The sequence below is a fragment of the Scylla paramamosain genome, chromosome 8 (assembly GCF_035594125.1).
Source record: "Scylla paramamosain isolate STU-SP2022 chromosome 8, ASM3559412v1, whole genome shotgun sequence".
NCBI classification, from domain to species: Eukaryota; Metazoa; Arthropoda; class Malacostraca; order Decapoda; family Portunidae; genus Scylla; species Scylla paramamosain.
The window spans coordinates 212,501-230,402 of NC_087158.1; the positions used below are offsets into that span (position 1 = coordinate 212,501).

The 17,902-nt window shown below is 43.6% G+C and overlaps 2 protein-coding genes across 6 annotated transcripts in view; both read left to right on the forward strand.

Annotated features, from left to right (window-relative positions):
• LOC135102627 (acid-sensing ion channel 3-like) overlaps window positions 1-4,523 on the forward strand; it is a 6,660-nt gene extending 2,137 nt beyond the window's left edge. Inside the window, exons 2-9 of one of the 4 annotated variants that reach the window (XM_064007903.1) lie at window positions 1-80; window positions 463-625; window positions 982-1,069; window positions 1,863-1,957; window positions 2,525-2,650; window positions 2,894-3,009; window positions 3,715-3,916; window positions 4,223-4,523. The exon at window positions 1-80 is cut by the window's left edge and continues 79 nt beyond it. In XM_064007903.1, coding sequence (XP_063863973.1) covers window positions 19-80; window positions 463-625; window positions 982-1,069; window positions 1,863-1,957; window positions 2,525-2,650; window positions 2,894-3,009; window positions 3,715-3,916; window positions 4,223-4,510 — 1,140 coding nt within the window. In that variant the 5' untranslated portion in view covers window positions 1-18 and the 3' untranslated portion in view covers window positions 4,511-4,523. Of the gene's footprint in view, window positions 81-462; window positions 626-981; window positions 1,070-1,862; window positions 1,958-2,524; window positions 2,651-2,893; window positions 3,010-3,714; window positions 3,917-4,209 lie in introns of all 4 variants that reach the window. The other 3 variants (XM_064007906.1, XM_064007905.1, XM_064007904.1) reach the window with 3 other exon arrangements.
• Window positions 4,524-5,523: 1,000 nt separating this feature from the next.
• LOC135102626 (zinc finger and SCAN domain-containing protein 12-like) lies at window positions 5,524-17,046 on the forward strand. 2 transcript variants are annotated; one of them, XM_064007900.1, is made up of 5 exons: window positions 5,524-5,660; window positions 11,858-12,220; window positions 12,523-12,687; window positions 13,385-13,589; window positions 15,401-17,046. In XM_064007900.1, the coding sequence occupies exons 1-5, from the start codon at window positions 5,652-5,654 to the stop codon at window positions 16,711-16,713; spliced, it is 2,055 nt and encodes a 684-aa protein (XP_063863970.1). In that variant the 5' UTR covers window positions 5,524-5,651; the 3' UTR covers window positions 16,714-17,046. The 2 variants fall into 2 exon arrangements, with proteins under 2 accessions (XP_063863970.1, XP_063863971.1); XM_064007901.1 differs by having other exon boundaries at window positions 15,404-17,046.
• The last annotated feature ends 856 nt before the right edge of the window (window positions 17,047-17,902 follow it).

Sequence of the window (17,902 nt, forward strand, 5' to 3'; positions counted from 1 at the left end):
CTGAGGCGGCCCACCACCATGAGGGTCTCTTACGATGACGCCAACCTCACCGCCCTGCCCGGCGTCACCATCTGCCCCAGGTCAGTGAGTCTGCACAGCCGTCTTGACAACTGCCGCACTCGTGAATTTTCCGAAACTGTAAAACTTTGGTATTTTATCAAGATGCTTTATAAATGACAGGAATATTTAGGGAATGATGGGAAGACTTGTGGCATGACGGGAAGACTTGTGGCATGACGGGAAGACTTGTGAAATGACGAGAATATTTCAGTTATTGTTCGAGGACTTTTTCCAGTGATGACGGGAAAACTTAATAATGACAAAGAGACTTCACAAAAACGGGATGACAGAGTTATAGCGGAAAGACATGACGGAGGGACTTACCAGTGACGGGAAGACTTGATGGCTGGGTGGTGTGGTGCGGTGTTTGGTGATAGCCGCCGTCGCTACTGTGTCCCTCAGTGACAAATTTGACTTCCACAACCTGCTGAGGCTGTGGCGGAAGGCTGGGCGGCGGGACAAAATGCCCAAAGACGTAGACCTCAAGCTGCTCGGCGTGTCCAACCTGACCCTAGAGGAGGTGTGGCGCCAGGGGGGCTTCCACCTGCACCGACTTGTGGCACAGGTGTGTGTGTGTGTGTGTGTGTGTGTGTGTGTGTGTGTGTGTGTGTGTGTGTGTGTGTGTGTGTGTGTGTGTGTGTGTTGATTCATTCCTCTATCTATTTAGTGGCAGTAGCAGCATTAGTAAATAGTAAGTACTATGGGTAGTAGTAGTAGTAGTAGTAGTAGTAGTAGTAGGAGGAGGAGGAGGAGGAGGAGGAGGAATAATACCGATAAGCCTTCTGCTGCTCCTCATTCATAAAGACAGGGACAGAATGAAGGATGACATAGACTCTCTCTCTCTCTCTCTCTCTCTCTCTCTCTCTCTCTCTCTCTCTCTCTCTCTCTCTCTCTCTCTCTCTCTCTCTCTCTCTCTCTCAGTGCTACGTGGGGCCCGGCAGGCGGTGTGAGGGGCACGGCGTGTGGCGGTCAACATTCACTCGTTACGGCCTGTGTCACACCTTCTCTGGTACGCCGCGCTAACTTCTTACTGTGGACCACATTCTGAAACATTTCTGCTCGCACCCCAATTACTTTCGAAAGGCTCTAGTTGAAGTTACGCGGATTTTTAAGGCTGTTTTTACGGTTCCATTGACAGATTAACAAGATTTCTACATTATTAACAGGAGATACACTCTTGAAAACCCGGATAATCGTCTGTGTAGCCCTAGAAGGTAGTTGCAGTAAGAGAGCAGAGTGTTTCGGAATACAGGTCTGTGTCACGCTGCATGCTGTCACTCTCGCTTCGGTGCACAGCTACTGACACCTCACTCCTCATGCCATGTTATACTGTAGCGTCATATCTACTCTTGGCATTTTCCTTTCCAATACAGGGAGTGTTGTTTTTCTTCGTATTGGCTTTCACAGGAATTTGGAAAAAAAAAAAATGGGTGCTCGTTTTTAGATTTTGTCCTGTGCGAAGTGCGGTGAATAATTATGTGCGGGAGGAATATGTACTTTTTTTCCTAATAAAGTATAAACTCTCTCTCTCTCTCTCTCTCTCTCTCTCTCTCTCTCTCTCTCTCTCTCTCTCTCTCTCTCTCTCTCTCTCTCTCTCTCTCTCTCTCTCTCTCTCTCTCTCTCTCTCTCTCTCTCTCTCTCTCTCTCTCTCTCTCTCTCTCTCTCTCTCTCTCTCTCTCTCTCTCTCTCTCTCTCTCTCTCTCTCTCTCTCTCTCTCTCTCTCTCTCTCTCTCTCTCTCTCTCTCTCTCTCTCTCTCTCTCTCTCTCTCTCTCTCTCTCTCTCTCTCTCTCTCTCTCCCTAGGGGCCTTCACCTCCACGCCCGGCCCTCACTTCGGCATTTATCTTCAGCTTCGTTATCGTGGACACCCATACGGATACAAATTTCGGGGATTTAAGGTACCTAAGTGTATGTCTGTTGTCATTCCCTTCCTCTTCCTCCCTCTGACTTGTGTTATTCATTCCCTTCCTCTCCCTCCCTCTCATTTGTGTTGCTCATTCCCTTCGTCTCTCTCTCCCAGACTTGTATTGTTCGTTCCCTTTCTCTTTCCCTCCCTCTGACTTGTATTGTTCATTCCCTTCCTCTCTCTCCCTCTGATTTGTGTTGTTCGTTCCCATCCTCTCCCTCCCTCTGACTTGTGTTGCTCATTCCCTTCCTCTCCCTCCCTCTGACTTGTGCTCTTCGTTCTCCCTTCATCTTCTTCTTACATTGCATTTCCCTTTTCATAATGATCCTATACCAGCCAGATTTTTTCTATTTCTCTCTCTCTCTCTCTCTCTCTCTCTCTCTCTCTCTCTCTCTCTCTCTCTCTCTCTCTCTCTCTCTCTCTCTCTCTCTCTCTCTCTCTCTCTCTCTCTCTCTCTCTCTCTCTCTCTCTCTCTCACACATCTTCCATATTTTCAAGCTTCTCCCTTCCAGTATTCTTTTCTGTGTTTTTTGTCACTTGCTGCTTCTTCCTTCTTCAGGTGGCGGTGCACGATCCCCTACGCCTGGCATCCGAGGCCATTGAGGACGGAATGCCCTGTCCTCAGAAGATCACCAAAACGCGCAGGAAGCTTGGCTGTCACCGCCTTGTGTCTGTCACGCTTCAGGTGAGAGAGAGAGAGAGAGAGAGAGAGAGAGAGAGAGAGAGAGAGAGAGAGAGAGAGAGAGAGAGAGAGAGAGAGAGAGAGAGAGAGAGAGAGAGAGAGAGAGAGAGAGAGAGAGAGAGAGAGAGAGAGAGAGAGAGAGAGAGAGAGAGAGAGAGAGAGAGAGAGAGAAAATGGAGGAGTAAGGAATAGTCTGCATTTGTGTGTGTGTGTGTGTCACCCCCACATGAAGCACGCAACTTCCAGCACGTGCAGCTCTTGGACCGCACCTCACGCCCGTGCCGCCAGAAAGCCAACTACAGCAGCAAGGTATGCCGCCTCACGTGTCTGCACGCCCACGTCCTGCGGCGCCACGGCTGCAGGTGAGACCACGGGGAGGGAGAACGAGGAATATGACAAATATAAGAATACAAGCAGCAACAAATTCCCAATCCCTGCCACATTGCTTCATCACACCAATCTTCACTAATTGCTAGCACTAGAGAAAGGAGAACAGGAGGAAGAGGAGGAGGAGGAGGAGGTGGTAGTGGTGGTGGAGGTTGATTAATTAATTGACTGACTAAATTTTATTCGAAACAACAACGGGGTCATATGGCTCCAAAAGAAGAGGAGTGGGAGGAAGTTAGATATATTTAAGTTTTGCCATAATGTGTTCATCTTATTCCTGTTGTTAGCGTCCCATGCTTTCCTATAATTGCTGTACATTCCAGTCACGATGGAAAAGTAAATAAAGAAATAGAAAAATGCAGTATTAACTAGTTATTCGTAATTAGAAGAATAATGTTGAAATACGCAAAGATATGTTATTGCTAATAATAAGAGCTACATTCTTTGCCTTTATTATGGTGCCTGAACTCAATCAGTCAATCAATATTTGCATTTTTTATTAATTTGTTTAACGAAATATTCGCTCACACACACACACACACACACACACACACACACACACACACACACACACACACACACACACACACACACACACACATACTGCATGCACATCTCTTCATACTCGTATATGCACTGTACATACATTCGCCATTCCCCCCCTCCCTTCTCTTCACTAGGCTGCCGTATATGCTTGGCGAGGGGCGAGCCTGCAGGACGGAGGAGGAGGTGAGGCGCGTGTCTGGGGCCATCTACCACCTGCATGACTACGGCCGCTTCAACTACACCGCCGCTTGCGACTGCCCGCCCGCCTGCTCCCTCAGCATTTACCGCGCCAACACTGACACCACCTGGAACACTCAGAGGAACTCCGTCGTCAAGGTATCTCTCTCTCTCTCTCTCTCTCTCTCTCTCTCTCTCTCTCTCTCTCTCTCTCTCTCTCTCTCTCTGCAGCGTTCATTTTCTAAATCACACATTTTTAACAACCCCTTGGAACTCATGGTTCAATATTGAGAGAGAGAGAGAGAGAGAGAAGAGAGAGAGAGAGAGAGAGAGAGAGAGGAGAGAGAGAGAGAGAGAGAGAGAGAGAGAGAGAGAGAGAGAGAGAGAGAGAGAGAGAGAGAGAGAGAGAGAGAGAGAGAGAGAGAGAGTATATGTATGTGACCTGGTGCCAGCCTCTCTTCCCAGGTGTTCATGGAAGGCACGCAGAGCGAGCGTGTTGAGGAGTCTTACGCCTACCCTGTGCCGGCCCTCGTTAGCCACATTGGAGGCTTCATGGGACTCCTCCTCGGCGCCTCCATCCTCTCTTTCCTCCAGCTGCTCGAGATTCCCCTCCTCAAAGCCTACGCACTTGCTGTCTGGGCGCTGCAGGAGTGTGGGAGAATGTTGGGTAGGATGGGAGTGCGGCGCCAGGCGTGGACTTCAGTAGGGAGTGGCTCCCTTCACCAAGCGACACGAAAGGAGCAGACTGACTGACAACCTGCTTCTTTCATTGTGTCATGAACACACATTCCAGAGCGCTGTGGTGGCTGAGTGAAGAGTAGTTGTAAATTTAAGTTAGATAAGGAGAATATGTCCTGTCGCCACATGGGGAGTAATCTTAGATATCCACTGTTTCAAATAGGTCATGTTACAGTGCTGTGGATGCGCCGCGTGAGGTGATGTGGGCTCTCCCTGAACGTGTCCCTGCTTCATATGTCAGTCGTGCCTAAAATTGCCTTGCTTCCACATCTCCCACTGATGTTCATGACCGATGTAAAGTCATTTAGTCGGTACATATCGATCGAATCTAACTGTAATGTTTTCGGTATCGCCAGATCATAAGTAACAGTTCATTAGCATGATGAACGTATATTTATTATGTAATCTTTCCCCGTGTTTTCCTGGTGAGTAGAAATTAAACTCCAGAGTTTTTGTTTGAGGTGTTTAGGACTTACATGCATGCATCTCTGCAGGCTGAGTAAGGATGGTAGTTCCTTGATCGTAGTAACCTCTCAACTTGAATCTGGAAAAAAGTCTGCGACGGAAACCGATCAAGATTTGCATCAACATTGCAACTGTAAAAGGTAAATAGGTTAGATATAATAATAACTGTAATTGAGAAAAGCACAAGTAAGAAAGTAATCTCATATGACATAAGCAGTCTGATTTCTGTTTCATTGTGCATGGAAATAATGAGCAGAGCAGCATCCAGTATTTATAAAGATGTCCGATATTGAAGATTTACTCCATCTTTTGTAATTCCATGTTTTTTCTTAAATAAACTGATGAACCGAAGCTGAAGACTTGCGCTGGGCGGCAACGTGGCAAGCGCTGTGATAAGAGGTGGCAAGCTTGAGCAGCGGTTTGTTTCTGAGGAGTGTTGACGAGTATACATGAAGCCTAAAATTCATTAACTGAAATGCAGGCAATATTTTCAATAAGTAAAAATGAGCGATATTCTTTAGAAGATTTACACGGACACAGCAGCAGCAACAGCTTCCCGCCTGCATTATTGGAACAAAACAAGCCGAGCCGAGCCACCCGCCGCTATATTGTTGTTGTTGTCGTTTGTTGGCGTCACTGAGCTGCTCTGGGGTGGCCGCGCTCCTGACCTCCTCCCCACGCCTTCATACAAATGCAAGAGGTATGACAAGGTTGAAAAGTTATTGAATATTTCCCCTGGGTGTGCCTGTGACGTGTCTATGGCAGGGAGAGGCGCTCATCACACACGCCCACCGCCGCCCACTGCAGCGCGTCAACAGTCCCGCCTGGCCGCCTCACCCTTGGCACCACTGCTCGCTGCTCTCGCCGCTCACTGCCTTACCAGCTGCCACCACCGGGTTAGGAGCGCTGCCCTGTCCTGGATGGGCGAGGGTGGCAGCAGGAACTGAGTCACGCAGAATGCTGAAAGCTTGAGGGGCAGCTGAGAGGAGGCAAAGCGGAAACGCATCCCATTTATTTATTTATTTATTTATTTTTTTTTTTTACTTCATTTAGTTCTTGTAGGTAGATCACTTCAGTCTATCGCCATGACTCTAGTTTCAAATTGTCTGTGTTATTTTTTCTTTTAGTTCTGCACATGGTAATTAGTATACTGAGCACCTGTCAAAGTTTGTATGTGGGGTAACTACCAAACCCTTGATGCCTCTAGGAAGTCTGACATGCCTCACAGTGCGAGTCCATCTTCCCTCCCAAGTTTTTTTTTTCTCTCTAATTAACGTGTATATTATATAAGACACTAGATTGATTTCACATGTTATTCCATGTGTCCTGACCCACCAAACATGGGTAAAACCACATCATCACAGTGCCACTTTAGCACTTGTAGTGGCTATTGTGTTGCTTGGATAATGGTTGTGTTTAACAAGACAGTAGACATCTATAAAAATGATAATTACTTCCAGTGAGATTTCAAGCACTGGATCAGGGGGTGCTATGAACTTATTAATGATGTAGCTGTGATTTCACCAAATGTTACCCTTTATGTCTCAGTACAAGGGGGCAGTCAGCCCACCCTTTAAAGATAACTCTCTTTTGCACAAAACTACAAGCACCTAATTACACGCACACCCTTCACTCAAAATTCTTAAATAAATATGGCAACTCTTACACCAACCTCATAGTTCCTGTCTGGGGAGGGGACTACAAATGTCCTCAGGTCAGACTGCTCTTCTGGTATTGACCCTAAGTGTCTTCACTTTTCACTTTTCTTCATTAACTTTGGCAACATCTGCAGCCTTCGATCCGCTTTTCAGTCTTTGGAACACCACCTCTCTTCTACTAAACCTTATCTCTTCCTCACCAAAACATAGGTGTTTGAGGCAACTGACAGTTCCTCCCTACTTTCTCTATCCTAATTTTCAATCCAAAGTTGGATGCTGTGTCTATGTGCACAACAACCTAACTTGCTCTCATGCCCACACTCTTGAATCTTTTGAATTTTCCACTATCTGGCTACAACTACAACTAAATTTCTATGTACTGTATACCTCTCATCTAACTTCTCTGACAATAAAAATTCTTTGACTACTTAACTTTCAAAGCGGAGCACATCCTGACTCCTTTCCCTTTTGTGGAGATCTCCATTCTTGGAGACTTCAGTGTTTACCATCTTTGGTTTTCCTCTCCCTTCACTGACCATTCTGGTAAACTAGCCTTTAACTTTGCTATCCTGCATGATCTACAGCAATTAGTGTAACACCCTACATGTATTCCTGACCATCTTGGAGATACGCCCAACATTCCTGACCTCTTCCTAACCTCTTAATCCTTCTGCTTATGCTGTCAATCTATTTTCTCTACTGGGCTCCTCCAAGCACAGCCTCATATCTGTATCTTCTTCTATCGCTTCAATCCCTCCTCAGGATCCCCCAAAGCAGAGGTGCCTCTGGCATTTTGCTGCTGCTGATTGGAGGGATCTGAGGAGATATTATATTGATTCTCCATGGAATGACTACTGCTTCTGTGTAAGAGACCTGTCTCTTTGTGTTGAGTGCATAACAGAAGTGATAGTGTCTGGCATAGAGGCATACATTCTTCACTCATTCTCTTGTTCTGCACCTTATAAACCTTGGTTTAACACAGCCTTTTCTCATGTTATACATGATAGAAAAGTGGTCCACAAAAGGAACTTTAGCCTTCCATTATCTGAATATCATGTGCCTTATATTTCTGCCCAGGATCATGCCAAGTCTGTCCTCCAACTAGCCAAAAGACTCTCATCAATAGTGTCAAAATCTTTCTAACTTTAACTCCTCTCACGACTTCGGGCACCTAGCCAAAAACATGTCTAAAGACTTTACTTCTTTCCTTCCTTTATTTCAACCAGATGGCACCACCACACTGCCATCTCATCTATCTCAAAACCCTTTGCTCAAACCTTTGCCAAAAACTCTGCCTTGGATAATTTAGGGCTTGCTCCTCCCTCTCCTCCACCCTCCAACTACTTCATGCTACCCATTGCCAGGTTATCAATTTACCTCTTCCCCTTTCCTCTGAGAGTCTTCTAGAGAAGACGCCTCCTGTCATGGTATTAGCAGACGCTCTCCTCTGTTTTTCCATGTGAGAGGGTGTTCAATATTGTGTTGGTACTCATGCAAATCATACAAACTTTGAAAACTAGAGAATTAGTGCATTTTACATATATTGAAATGATGGAAAATATTCTGTGATTCGTATCTGTATAAACAATATGGAAAATGGTGATACACACTAGGTTTTGCAGAAAATACCAGGCAAGTCTTTCTGTTAGCAGCCATGGAGATGTTTTCAAGTGAAGCCTGCCAACCTCCAGTTTCACCACAGCCTCAACAGTATGAAGCATCATATTCACTTTACCTAAGTAGAGTTGTCTGTGAACATGAGTAAGGAAGAGCTGCAGTATGCTGCTCCCTAGTTATAAGATTGGGATATGTTCTTAGAAACACAATAGTAGAGCCAGTCCATCATAACAGGGTTGGTGGGGGAAATGTTCCTGCCAGCCACCACCACTGTGGGATTTTCTGGCCATCATTTCAAAACAGCCAGAGAAATAAACATTTATACAATGCAAATTTATATTCTAAAAATTAAATAGAAACCCATTAAATAACGGATGTGCAAAAAGAAGCTCAAAAACTCTACAATTAACAGCTGAGCTAAAGGATGATGAGGACCCTGTTCCTGTGGCTGGTGAGAGAGGGAGGGCAGGGAACCCAGAAATTGTAGATGACAGCCTTGCCTGGGACAGATGAGAATCGTTTTGTGCTTCTTTAACACAGTGAAAAGTAGTATTTCCTGCAGAGTATGATTTTTCATATGATGCCTAGAAAGTTATATCTGATACTGTAACCAATTACTAATACAATAACATGGAAAAACAATGTAATTAAGCATGAAATACACGAAGAGGTTGGTGAAGAGGTAGTGCTGGGCCACTCTTTGTGAAGGAGCAACACTAGTTCATTTTTCTGCTGCTTGACCTATTCATGTACTGCTCAAGGAGTCTCCTTGTGACTGATAATAAACGAAGATTGGTTTCCAGGTGGGAAGGAGGAAGAGGTTATTTGATAATTTGGCTGTATGATCCTTTGCAGTAATGTTTTCCATGCCCATACTGGCCTTAACCCTCAGAAGGCTTATGGACCTGATGTGGTCCCTCCTATTGGTCTCCAAAACTGTGTCTCTGTGCTTGCACCTTGCCTTGTCAAACTCTTCCAACTCTGTCTATCAACATCTACCTTTCCTTCTTGCTGGAAGTTTGCCTGCATTCAGCCACTCTATTAGCTTTCCTTACTGAGTCTTGGTCATCCTCTTTCAGGGGTTTCTGTGAAACTTCCTTTTGCCTTAGACATATCAAAAGCTTTTGATAGAGTCTGGCACAAAGCTTTGATTTCCAAATTACATTCCTACGGCTTCCCTCTGTAACTTCATCTTAAGTTTCCTTTCTGACTCTTCTGTTGCTACTGCAGTCACTGTTCCTCTCTTAAGTGGTGTTCCTCAGGGTTCTGTCCTGTCACCCACTCTCTTCCTGCTATTCATCAGTGATCTAAACCAAACTTCTTGTCCTATCCACTCCACACTGATGATACCACCATGCACTGTTTCATATCTTCGTTGATGCCCAGCGTTTCAGGAATGAAATATCTCACACAGAAGCCACAGAATGCCTGACTTGTAATCTCTTTAAAATTTGTGACTGGGGCAGAGCAAACTTAGTGCAGTGAATCCCCAGTTTTTCACAGGGTTATGTGTAGTGCTAAAATCCACATTATATTGACACTACCCTTAAAATGTCTATTTATTGTCTCTGTTAATAAGGAAAATCAGTACAGGTACTTACTGATGGATGAGATGAATCAAGGTGATGAAGTAGCTGTGCAGCAAGATATAAGAAACATATATGGGGTTAGAGAGAGAGAGAGAGAGAGAGAGAGAGAGAGAGAGAGAGAGAGAGAGAGAGAGAGAGAGAGAGAGAGAGAGAGAGAGAGAGAGATGAATTGTGGCTGTGTGACAGCCAGTGGGTGACCTTAACAGTGGCTGGTGTTACAGCACTCTATACACACACACACACACACACACACACACACACACAGACACACACACACACACACACACACACACACAGAGAGAGAGTGCATTGCATCAAGGTCACTCACTGACTGTCACACAGCCACAATTCATCTCTCAAACATGTGGTTGACTGTGTGTCAGCTAACTCTCCTGTATTTTAAGACCTAAGATATTTCTAAAATAAAGCAGACATTCAATAATTTTTAAATATGCCATAATTTACAAAGTTTTATAAAATAAAACAAGTGTTGAATAGTCACACCATGATTTAGCTTGTATTTTATCAAATATAATAACTTTTTTTTTTTATATATATATATATAAAGTAGGATCTCCCACATTGTAAAAATAGTTAGGTTCCAATGAAAAAACTGTGTAAAAGTAAGCAGTGATAGCTGAACCATGAAAAACTGGGGTTCACTGTAATGTTCAATGCCTCAAAAACTCAATTCCTCCATCGATCAACTTGACAACACTCCAGATAACTTTCCCTTTTTCTTTATTTACAGTCTGAACTAGAAACTTCACATCTCATCTCTAGCTAAAATGGCTTCTATGAAGTTAGGTGTTCTGAGTTGTCTTCACCAGTTTTTTTTACCCCACCAGCTGCAAACTCTGTACAGGGGGCCTTGTCCATCCACATATGGAGTATGCTTCACATATATGAGGGGATTCCACTCATACCGCTTTTTTAGACAGGGTGGAATCAAAAGCTTTTCAATCTTACCAACTCCTTTTCTCTAACTGACTGCCTTCAGTCTCTCTCTCTTATTGATGCAATGTTACATCTCTTGCTATCTTCTACTGTTGTTTTCATACTAACTGCTCTTCTGATCTTGTTAACTGCATGCCTCCCCTCCTCCCATGGCCTCATTGTACAAGACTTTCTACCTTCTCTCACCCCTATTCTGTCCACCTCTCTAATGCAAGAGTTATCCAGTTAATCATTTATCCTCTTCTCTGATGAACTGTGGAACCTCATGCCTGCTTCTGTGGTTCCTCCTTCCTATTACATTAACTCTTTCAAGAGAGAAATTTCAGACACTTATCCTCTATTATTTGATCATTCTATGTGACATCGCTTTGAGAACTGGCATTTATTTATTTTTTATTTATTATTATTTTTTTTTATTATTTTAATTTTTTTTTATTTATCATTTTATTTTATTTCATTTTATTTTATTTATTTTATTTTTTTTCAAGTTTTTGTTTTCCTTAACCAGTGGCCCTCTTACATTAAAAGTTATGGAATCAAACGTGTTGTTAAATTTCTTTTGAGTGTCTTTTGGTGGATTCTTTTCTGGATAAGAGATTATAACACCAGTTTAGGTGTTGTTTTGAAAAGTTTTTCACTGTTGAGTGCCCAAGATTGAAACAGTACTAGTTCAACAAGCATGGCCACAACACTGGTGAACAGTGGCTAGTGTGGCTTTAGGAGGATCCATAAAGGGAACGAAGCACTTCAGTTAAGTTAAGGGTTACAACTGGTACGTTGCCTATGGAATGACACGTGGCTTTTAGCACCACTTGTGCAGCTGTCCCCTGGTTATGTTGTAGAAATGGGCATCTAATGTGAGTGACTCTATTGTATTCTACTTGTTCTGTTTTTTTTTTCATGGGTGGTGCCTCATGTGTGCTGCCCACTTACGGGAAAAGGCAAGTTGTGTTTCATTCCATTAATAAAGCAGGTACAATATATGCATTTGGGAAATTATTTGTATTGCCTTGACAACTCATTATTTTCATTGAATTAAAATATATTGAAGTATGTGCTTGTGATTTACCTTCCAGATGGAGTGGAACAACCGACAACAAATTGTGCACAAATGGCAGCCTTTTGGCTTACAGCAGATGCAGATTCAGCAACAACAACAGCTGCAACAGCAGCATCAGTTGCCTGCACAGCATCAACAGCAGCAGCAGCTGCAGCAACAGCAACACCCACAGCCTCCACCCCCTCAGCAGCAGCCTCAGCCACAGCAACAGATGCAGCAGCAGCAGCAGCAACAGCAGCTCCAGCCACCTCCTCTTCAGATGTCCCAGTTGGCCCCGAAGGTGAACAGGACGGGCGGCTCCACCACCCCTCACTGCCTCGTCTGTAATGTGCACCTTGGCATGTTTGCTAAGGGTGGCATGGAGGTGTTCTCAGAGAAGGTATCATTTCGCTGTGTATTGACTGGGTTCTTATGTTATATCTGTCATGATCTTAGCTGTACCTAAAAAATAAGTTATATTTTTTGTCCAGAGGCATATCCAGCTTCACATAAAAAACTGTCCATAGGATATAAGGTGGTAAGTGTGAATAGAAAAATAGGACTAATGAAAAACTAACACTAATATAATAGGAATTACTGAGGAGCACAGCCATTGAAGAGGAAAGGCTTGCAGCATGCTTGTCAGGCTGCCCTGGTGTGTGGTGGGCAGCAGTGCTCCTTGTAATGCCTTCCCTGCCACAGGTGACCACTACCAGCGGGAAGCTGCAGATCCACAACGTCCTTGGCTCCATCATCAACTCTGAGCTGAATGCTGCTGCTGTGCATTCAAGCATCGTCTGCAAGAAGTGCTTCAAGCTGCTGGACGATATCGATGCTTTGGAAGTGCAGCTTGTTGGCATGAAACAGGTAAGTGAAGGACACCATTGTCACCAGGGTCGTCCCCACTGCAGGCATGACAATCACCGCCACAGATGTAAACCAATGTCAGCTTCAGATATCTTTACTACACTTGTTATGACCACAATTCCTGCCCCTCTCACAGCAGCCTTTAACTCGGCTCACTTCCCCAAGTCACCACCTAGGTAACTTGGTGTAGAGCTTAAGTGCAGGTTAAAAGGTCCTTCTGGACTCTTGCATCCTGTACACAGACGGTCGCAACACCAGGCTTTGTTCCTCTTCTCTGTTGCCACTACCTGGATCAGCCTCCCTACCCTGCCTCCTGCACAGCGTAGTGTTGTTGTACATGATTAGGTCATATTACTCAATGATTTGAGTCACTCTTAACATTCTTTTCATTGCCAAATTAGGTATTGGGTGCCATGCTTTCCCATTCAGAAAGTCAGATTTCCTGCCAGTGCCCCTAGGTCGAGGATCAGCAGTGGAATGAAGTTATTTTTAAGAAAGATATTGTAGGAATCAGTAAATTGAGGAAAATAATGAGGAAAGCATAAACATCAATTTTAATTTAGTTGCTGGAAGCTGCCTATACACTCTGCTCTTCTAAATGCAGAAGTATATTGGAATCTTTGTTTGCTCCCTCCAGGTTTTCTAGGCAGTCTTCTTTCATGTAGAGGGCACACCCCCATGTTTTGTTTGTTTGCAGCTTGTGTCCAGCAAGTATACCATGACCCTGGCACTGGTGAAGAAAGGTCTGGTGGGCAAGGCAGTGTTGGAGGAGAGTCCCAAGCAGCAGCAGCAGCAGCAGCAGCAGCAGCAGCAGCAGCAGCAGCAGCAAGGGCAACACCAACAGCAGCAGATCACCCTGCCAGCAAAGGCTAAAAAGTTGCCTCCAAAGCCCCTCAACACAGGTAGATTGTCAGCTGCATACCTCACTGGAAGTCAACCAAGTGAGCTTTATAGCCTCAGAAAATGTGCTTAACAGTCTGTGGCAAAAGACTTTTTTCATATTTGGTGACATCAATAGACTGGACATTGGTTGCATATGAGTGCAGATGAGTTTTGTTTTTATAAAGAGTGACAGGGAAGTAACTATGACTCAAGTAGGGGCAGGTTGATGATGAAGAGTCATGAGGTTTGGCTACATCTCCCCACAATGTGAAAACCCTAGGCTTGGAAACTGTTACAGGGGCAGTTGGCCTCCAAGTGATGCCTGCTGGTAATGGGGGATTGTTATGGTGAATCAGTGAGGTTGATTCGGATAAAGTTGTCACTGCTGTTCTCACCATGTAATAGTCTTCTCTCTCTCTCTCTTATTCTGTTTAGTGATGTTTAGTTCAGTAAGAATTAGTGGAGATGTGGAAACACCAAGTCACTAGAGTTTCTGTGTATTTACAAGATTTACACATGGCCTTGTTCAGTGGCAAGACAGCCAACCAAACAAGCCACATACCCAAGTGCACCAACATCACTCTGCTGGCACTGCGAGCAACAGAAATTGACGTATCAAATAACAAATTCATTATTTTAAAAGAAAGGTTACAATTACAGTAATGGTAATACTACATAGATAATGAAGAAAATATGTACAATCTCTCCTATTCATATCCTCTCTACATCCTCCAAATATGAATATTAAATAAACCTAACATTCACATTTGCCTTGACCTCAACATGCACAGACAAGGCAGAGGAGGAGGAGAAAGAGGAGGAAAATCTAATACTATAATAGTAATAACAACAACAACAACAACAACAACTAGCCCTAACAGGATTAAACTGCCCCACAGATGGGCAGGGAGAGGGATTCACATTCCCTAACTCCCTTATCTGATTTACCCATAGAGTAATGGGGTTCCTTTAACAGTTTCACTAAACTGGAATCTTCTTGATTAGTCTAGGTTCTCCATTCTGACTGGGCAAAGACTGTCAGTGGCATTTGCTGACCCTCTGCAACAAACCCACTTGCCAGAGGCCCAGTAGTGTTGCTGGCATTGTCTGGGATTAAGGCCTGCTGGATGTAGTAAGACCATGCTGGTCACTGTCCAACAGGTAATAGCTCAGTAGGTCCCAAGTGGGATAGCCAGCCAACTGGGAAGTGGATGGCGACCTCAACCCAGAATCTTGTTGGGCTAAGAATTCCAGTAAATAGGATTTGCACTTCCCTGGAGGCTTAGCTGTGCTCTTGCCTTTATTGGTTGCTTCAGGGATTTCTGCACTGATGGGGACCTTGGGAGTGAATTGGCTAGTGGTTAAAATCCACACCCTCATGGCTTCCCCCCATCAGCCTTTTGTCATTGAAGAAAAGGAAATTAACCACCCAGGGGAGGTTGTCCCTCACACTCACACATGGATGCCTGTACAATACTGTTCTTGCCTCATGCCAGTGTGGGAACAGCAGGCAGACAAATCCATGACTTAATTAAGGTAGCCATCACATTTTGCTGCATGACTGCATTTTTTTTGTCAAAGTTGAGCATTATTTTTTATAATAGTGTGTAAGCCACAACTTCAGGAAATTAAAGTGTAAATATGAAATAGAATTATATTTTGATCAGTGAAAACCAAAAATTTAAAAGTGATTTGTGAATAATGAGTCATAAAGATGAAGTGTAGTTTGCACCACTTAGTCTTTTAGATCAAGTTTATTGAAACAGTACTTTAATACATACATAATTTTGAGAAAGACTTGTAGAAATATTCATTTTATTGTTTTATTCAGCAGGAAAAGGCATCAAATCCAAAGGTGGCACAAGAAGAGGCCGGCCACCCAAAGCAGTGCGTCCACGGAAGGTTGGGAAGCTGGCTGTCAAGTCTGGCAAGTTGGTGGTGAAGGGAGTGGATGTGACCCTGGCACCAGAGGTGGAGCTCAAGGAGGAGAGTGTGTCCTCTGATGATGAGGAAGGAGTGCCGATGGAACTGGACCTTGCTGAGGACACAGAAGATGAAGCTGGCTCCAGCATATGCTCTTTGTGTAATAAAGAATTTCCATCAAGAACACTTCTGGTATCGCATCTCGAAACTCATGGAATTAACTGTGAATCTCACAAGTGTGAAATTTGTGATAAAAGTTTCCTTACTGCAGAGAGTCTTGTTAAACATAAAAGATTGCATAAAGGAAAGAAAAAGAATGTTAAACGAAGGGCAGGCTGTCCGGCCTTTGACATCACTCACATAAAGCAGTTTAAGTGTCGTCAGTGCAACAAAGTGTTCACCACGAAGAGCAAGGCGGAGGACCATGAGCGGACTCACACAGGGGAGAAGCCCTTCGAGTGCGACATCTGTGGCACGTGCTTCAGGCAGAAAAGCAACCTCTCATCTCACAAGAGAGTGACTCACCTGCAGGAGAGGCGGTACAAGTGTGAGTTGTGTGACAAGGCCTTCAAGTGGAAAAGATTATTGAATGGCCACACCATGAGCATTCACACTGGAGAGCGGCCATACAAATGTGAGTTTTGTGAGGCAGGTTTTGTGTATCAACAACATTATAAAAAGCACATGAGGATTCATACAGGTGAGAAACCTTTTAAATGTGAAGTGTGCGGGAAGGCATTCAATTCCTCAAACAACTGCAGGGCTCACATGTTCACCCACTCAGACAAAAAGCCATACGAGTGCACCCTGTGTGGGGCAGGATTCATGCGCAAGCCTCTTGTTCTGTCCCACATCAAGCAGCACGACCACATAGACAACATAGAGGTGTATGTTAAGGCCAACTCACCCACAACAGCAGTGGCAGCAGCAGGGGAGGGCAGCAGCAACATGGGTGGTGCCAGGAGCCCCGTCCCCAATGCCATTATCCGCAGGAGGAAGCCAAACAGAGAGCCGACACACACTGCAGTGATGCACATGACTCAGGGACCACCACAGCCTGCCCATAACAACATGGAGGAGAGTATACCTCACTTCATCATCCCCAGCAATGACGGCAGGGAGGCCACAGCCACCGGGGAGACAATGGGCTATATGTTTGGCACCTTCCAGACACAGAGCACAGTGGGCCATTACACACCCCTCAATCTGGGCCAATGGTAAGCTGGAAGACAGCAGCATCCACACATACTGTATAGTATTGTGTTAGTAGTGCAATGATGTGGTTTGTTTAAGAGAACATCAAAGTGGATGTTGCATTTGAGATCCCCCTACCAAAGTGGTTTGAGACATGTAGCTGCTCCTCTGTGTGAGGTATGAAGCAATAGTCATTATAATTGTGGGCATTATTTTTGAATCTCAGTCTTGTGGTTTTGGTACACTTGTAATATCTGGCTCATGTGCTGCCTTTGCTCTAGAAAGAGAAGATTCCTGGTGTGTTGGGCACAGTATTTATACTGACTCTCAAACACAAAAAAATTATAAGTACTTTCTGAATGAGTATTTCATAAATATTCATCACATTCTTCATTGTCAGTCTTACAGAGGTACAGTTTCTGCACTGCATAATGAACTTAATAATTAATTGAAAAAAAAAAAAAAAAAAAAATATATATATATATATATATATATATATATATATATATATATATATATATATATATATATATATATATATATTATATATATATATATATATATATATATATTTTTTTTTTTTTTTTTTTTTTTTTTCCCCTTCAGTAGAAGCTGCACGCTGTACACACTGTAGGACTTCTGTTTATCATAAAATGCAGATTTTCATGTTGGGAATCAGTGGAGTTTATAATCTCAGGAATTTTTATCATTGCATTTATATATATATATATATATATATATATATATATATATATATATATATATATATATATATATATATATATATATATATATATATATATATATATATATATATATATATACTTTTCCACCTCTAAATACATCAAGAACAATAATATGCATCCAATCTGTTCTAACACAATCTCTCTCTCTCTCTCTCTCTCTCTCTCTCTCTCTCTCTCTCTCTCTCTCTCTCTCTCTCTCTCTCTCTCTCTCTCTCTCTCTCTCTCTCTCTCTCTCTCTCTCTCTCTCTCTCTCTCTCTCTCTCTCTCTCTCTCTTTCTCTCTCTCTTTATGTAGGAGGGACACTGGCCAAGGGCAACAAAAATCTTATGAAAAAAAAAAAAAAGCCACTGAGAGGCCGGTCCCTAAATAGGGTCCAAAGCAGCAGTCAAAAATTGAAGGATAAGTGTTTTGTAACCTCCCTCTTGAAGGAATTCAAGTCATAGGAAGGTGGAAATACAAAAACAGGGACA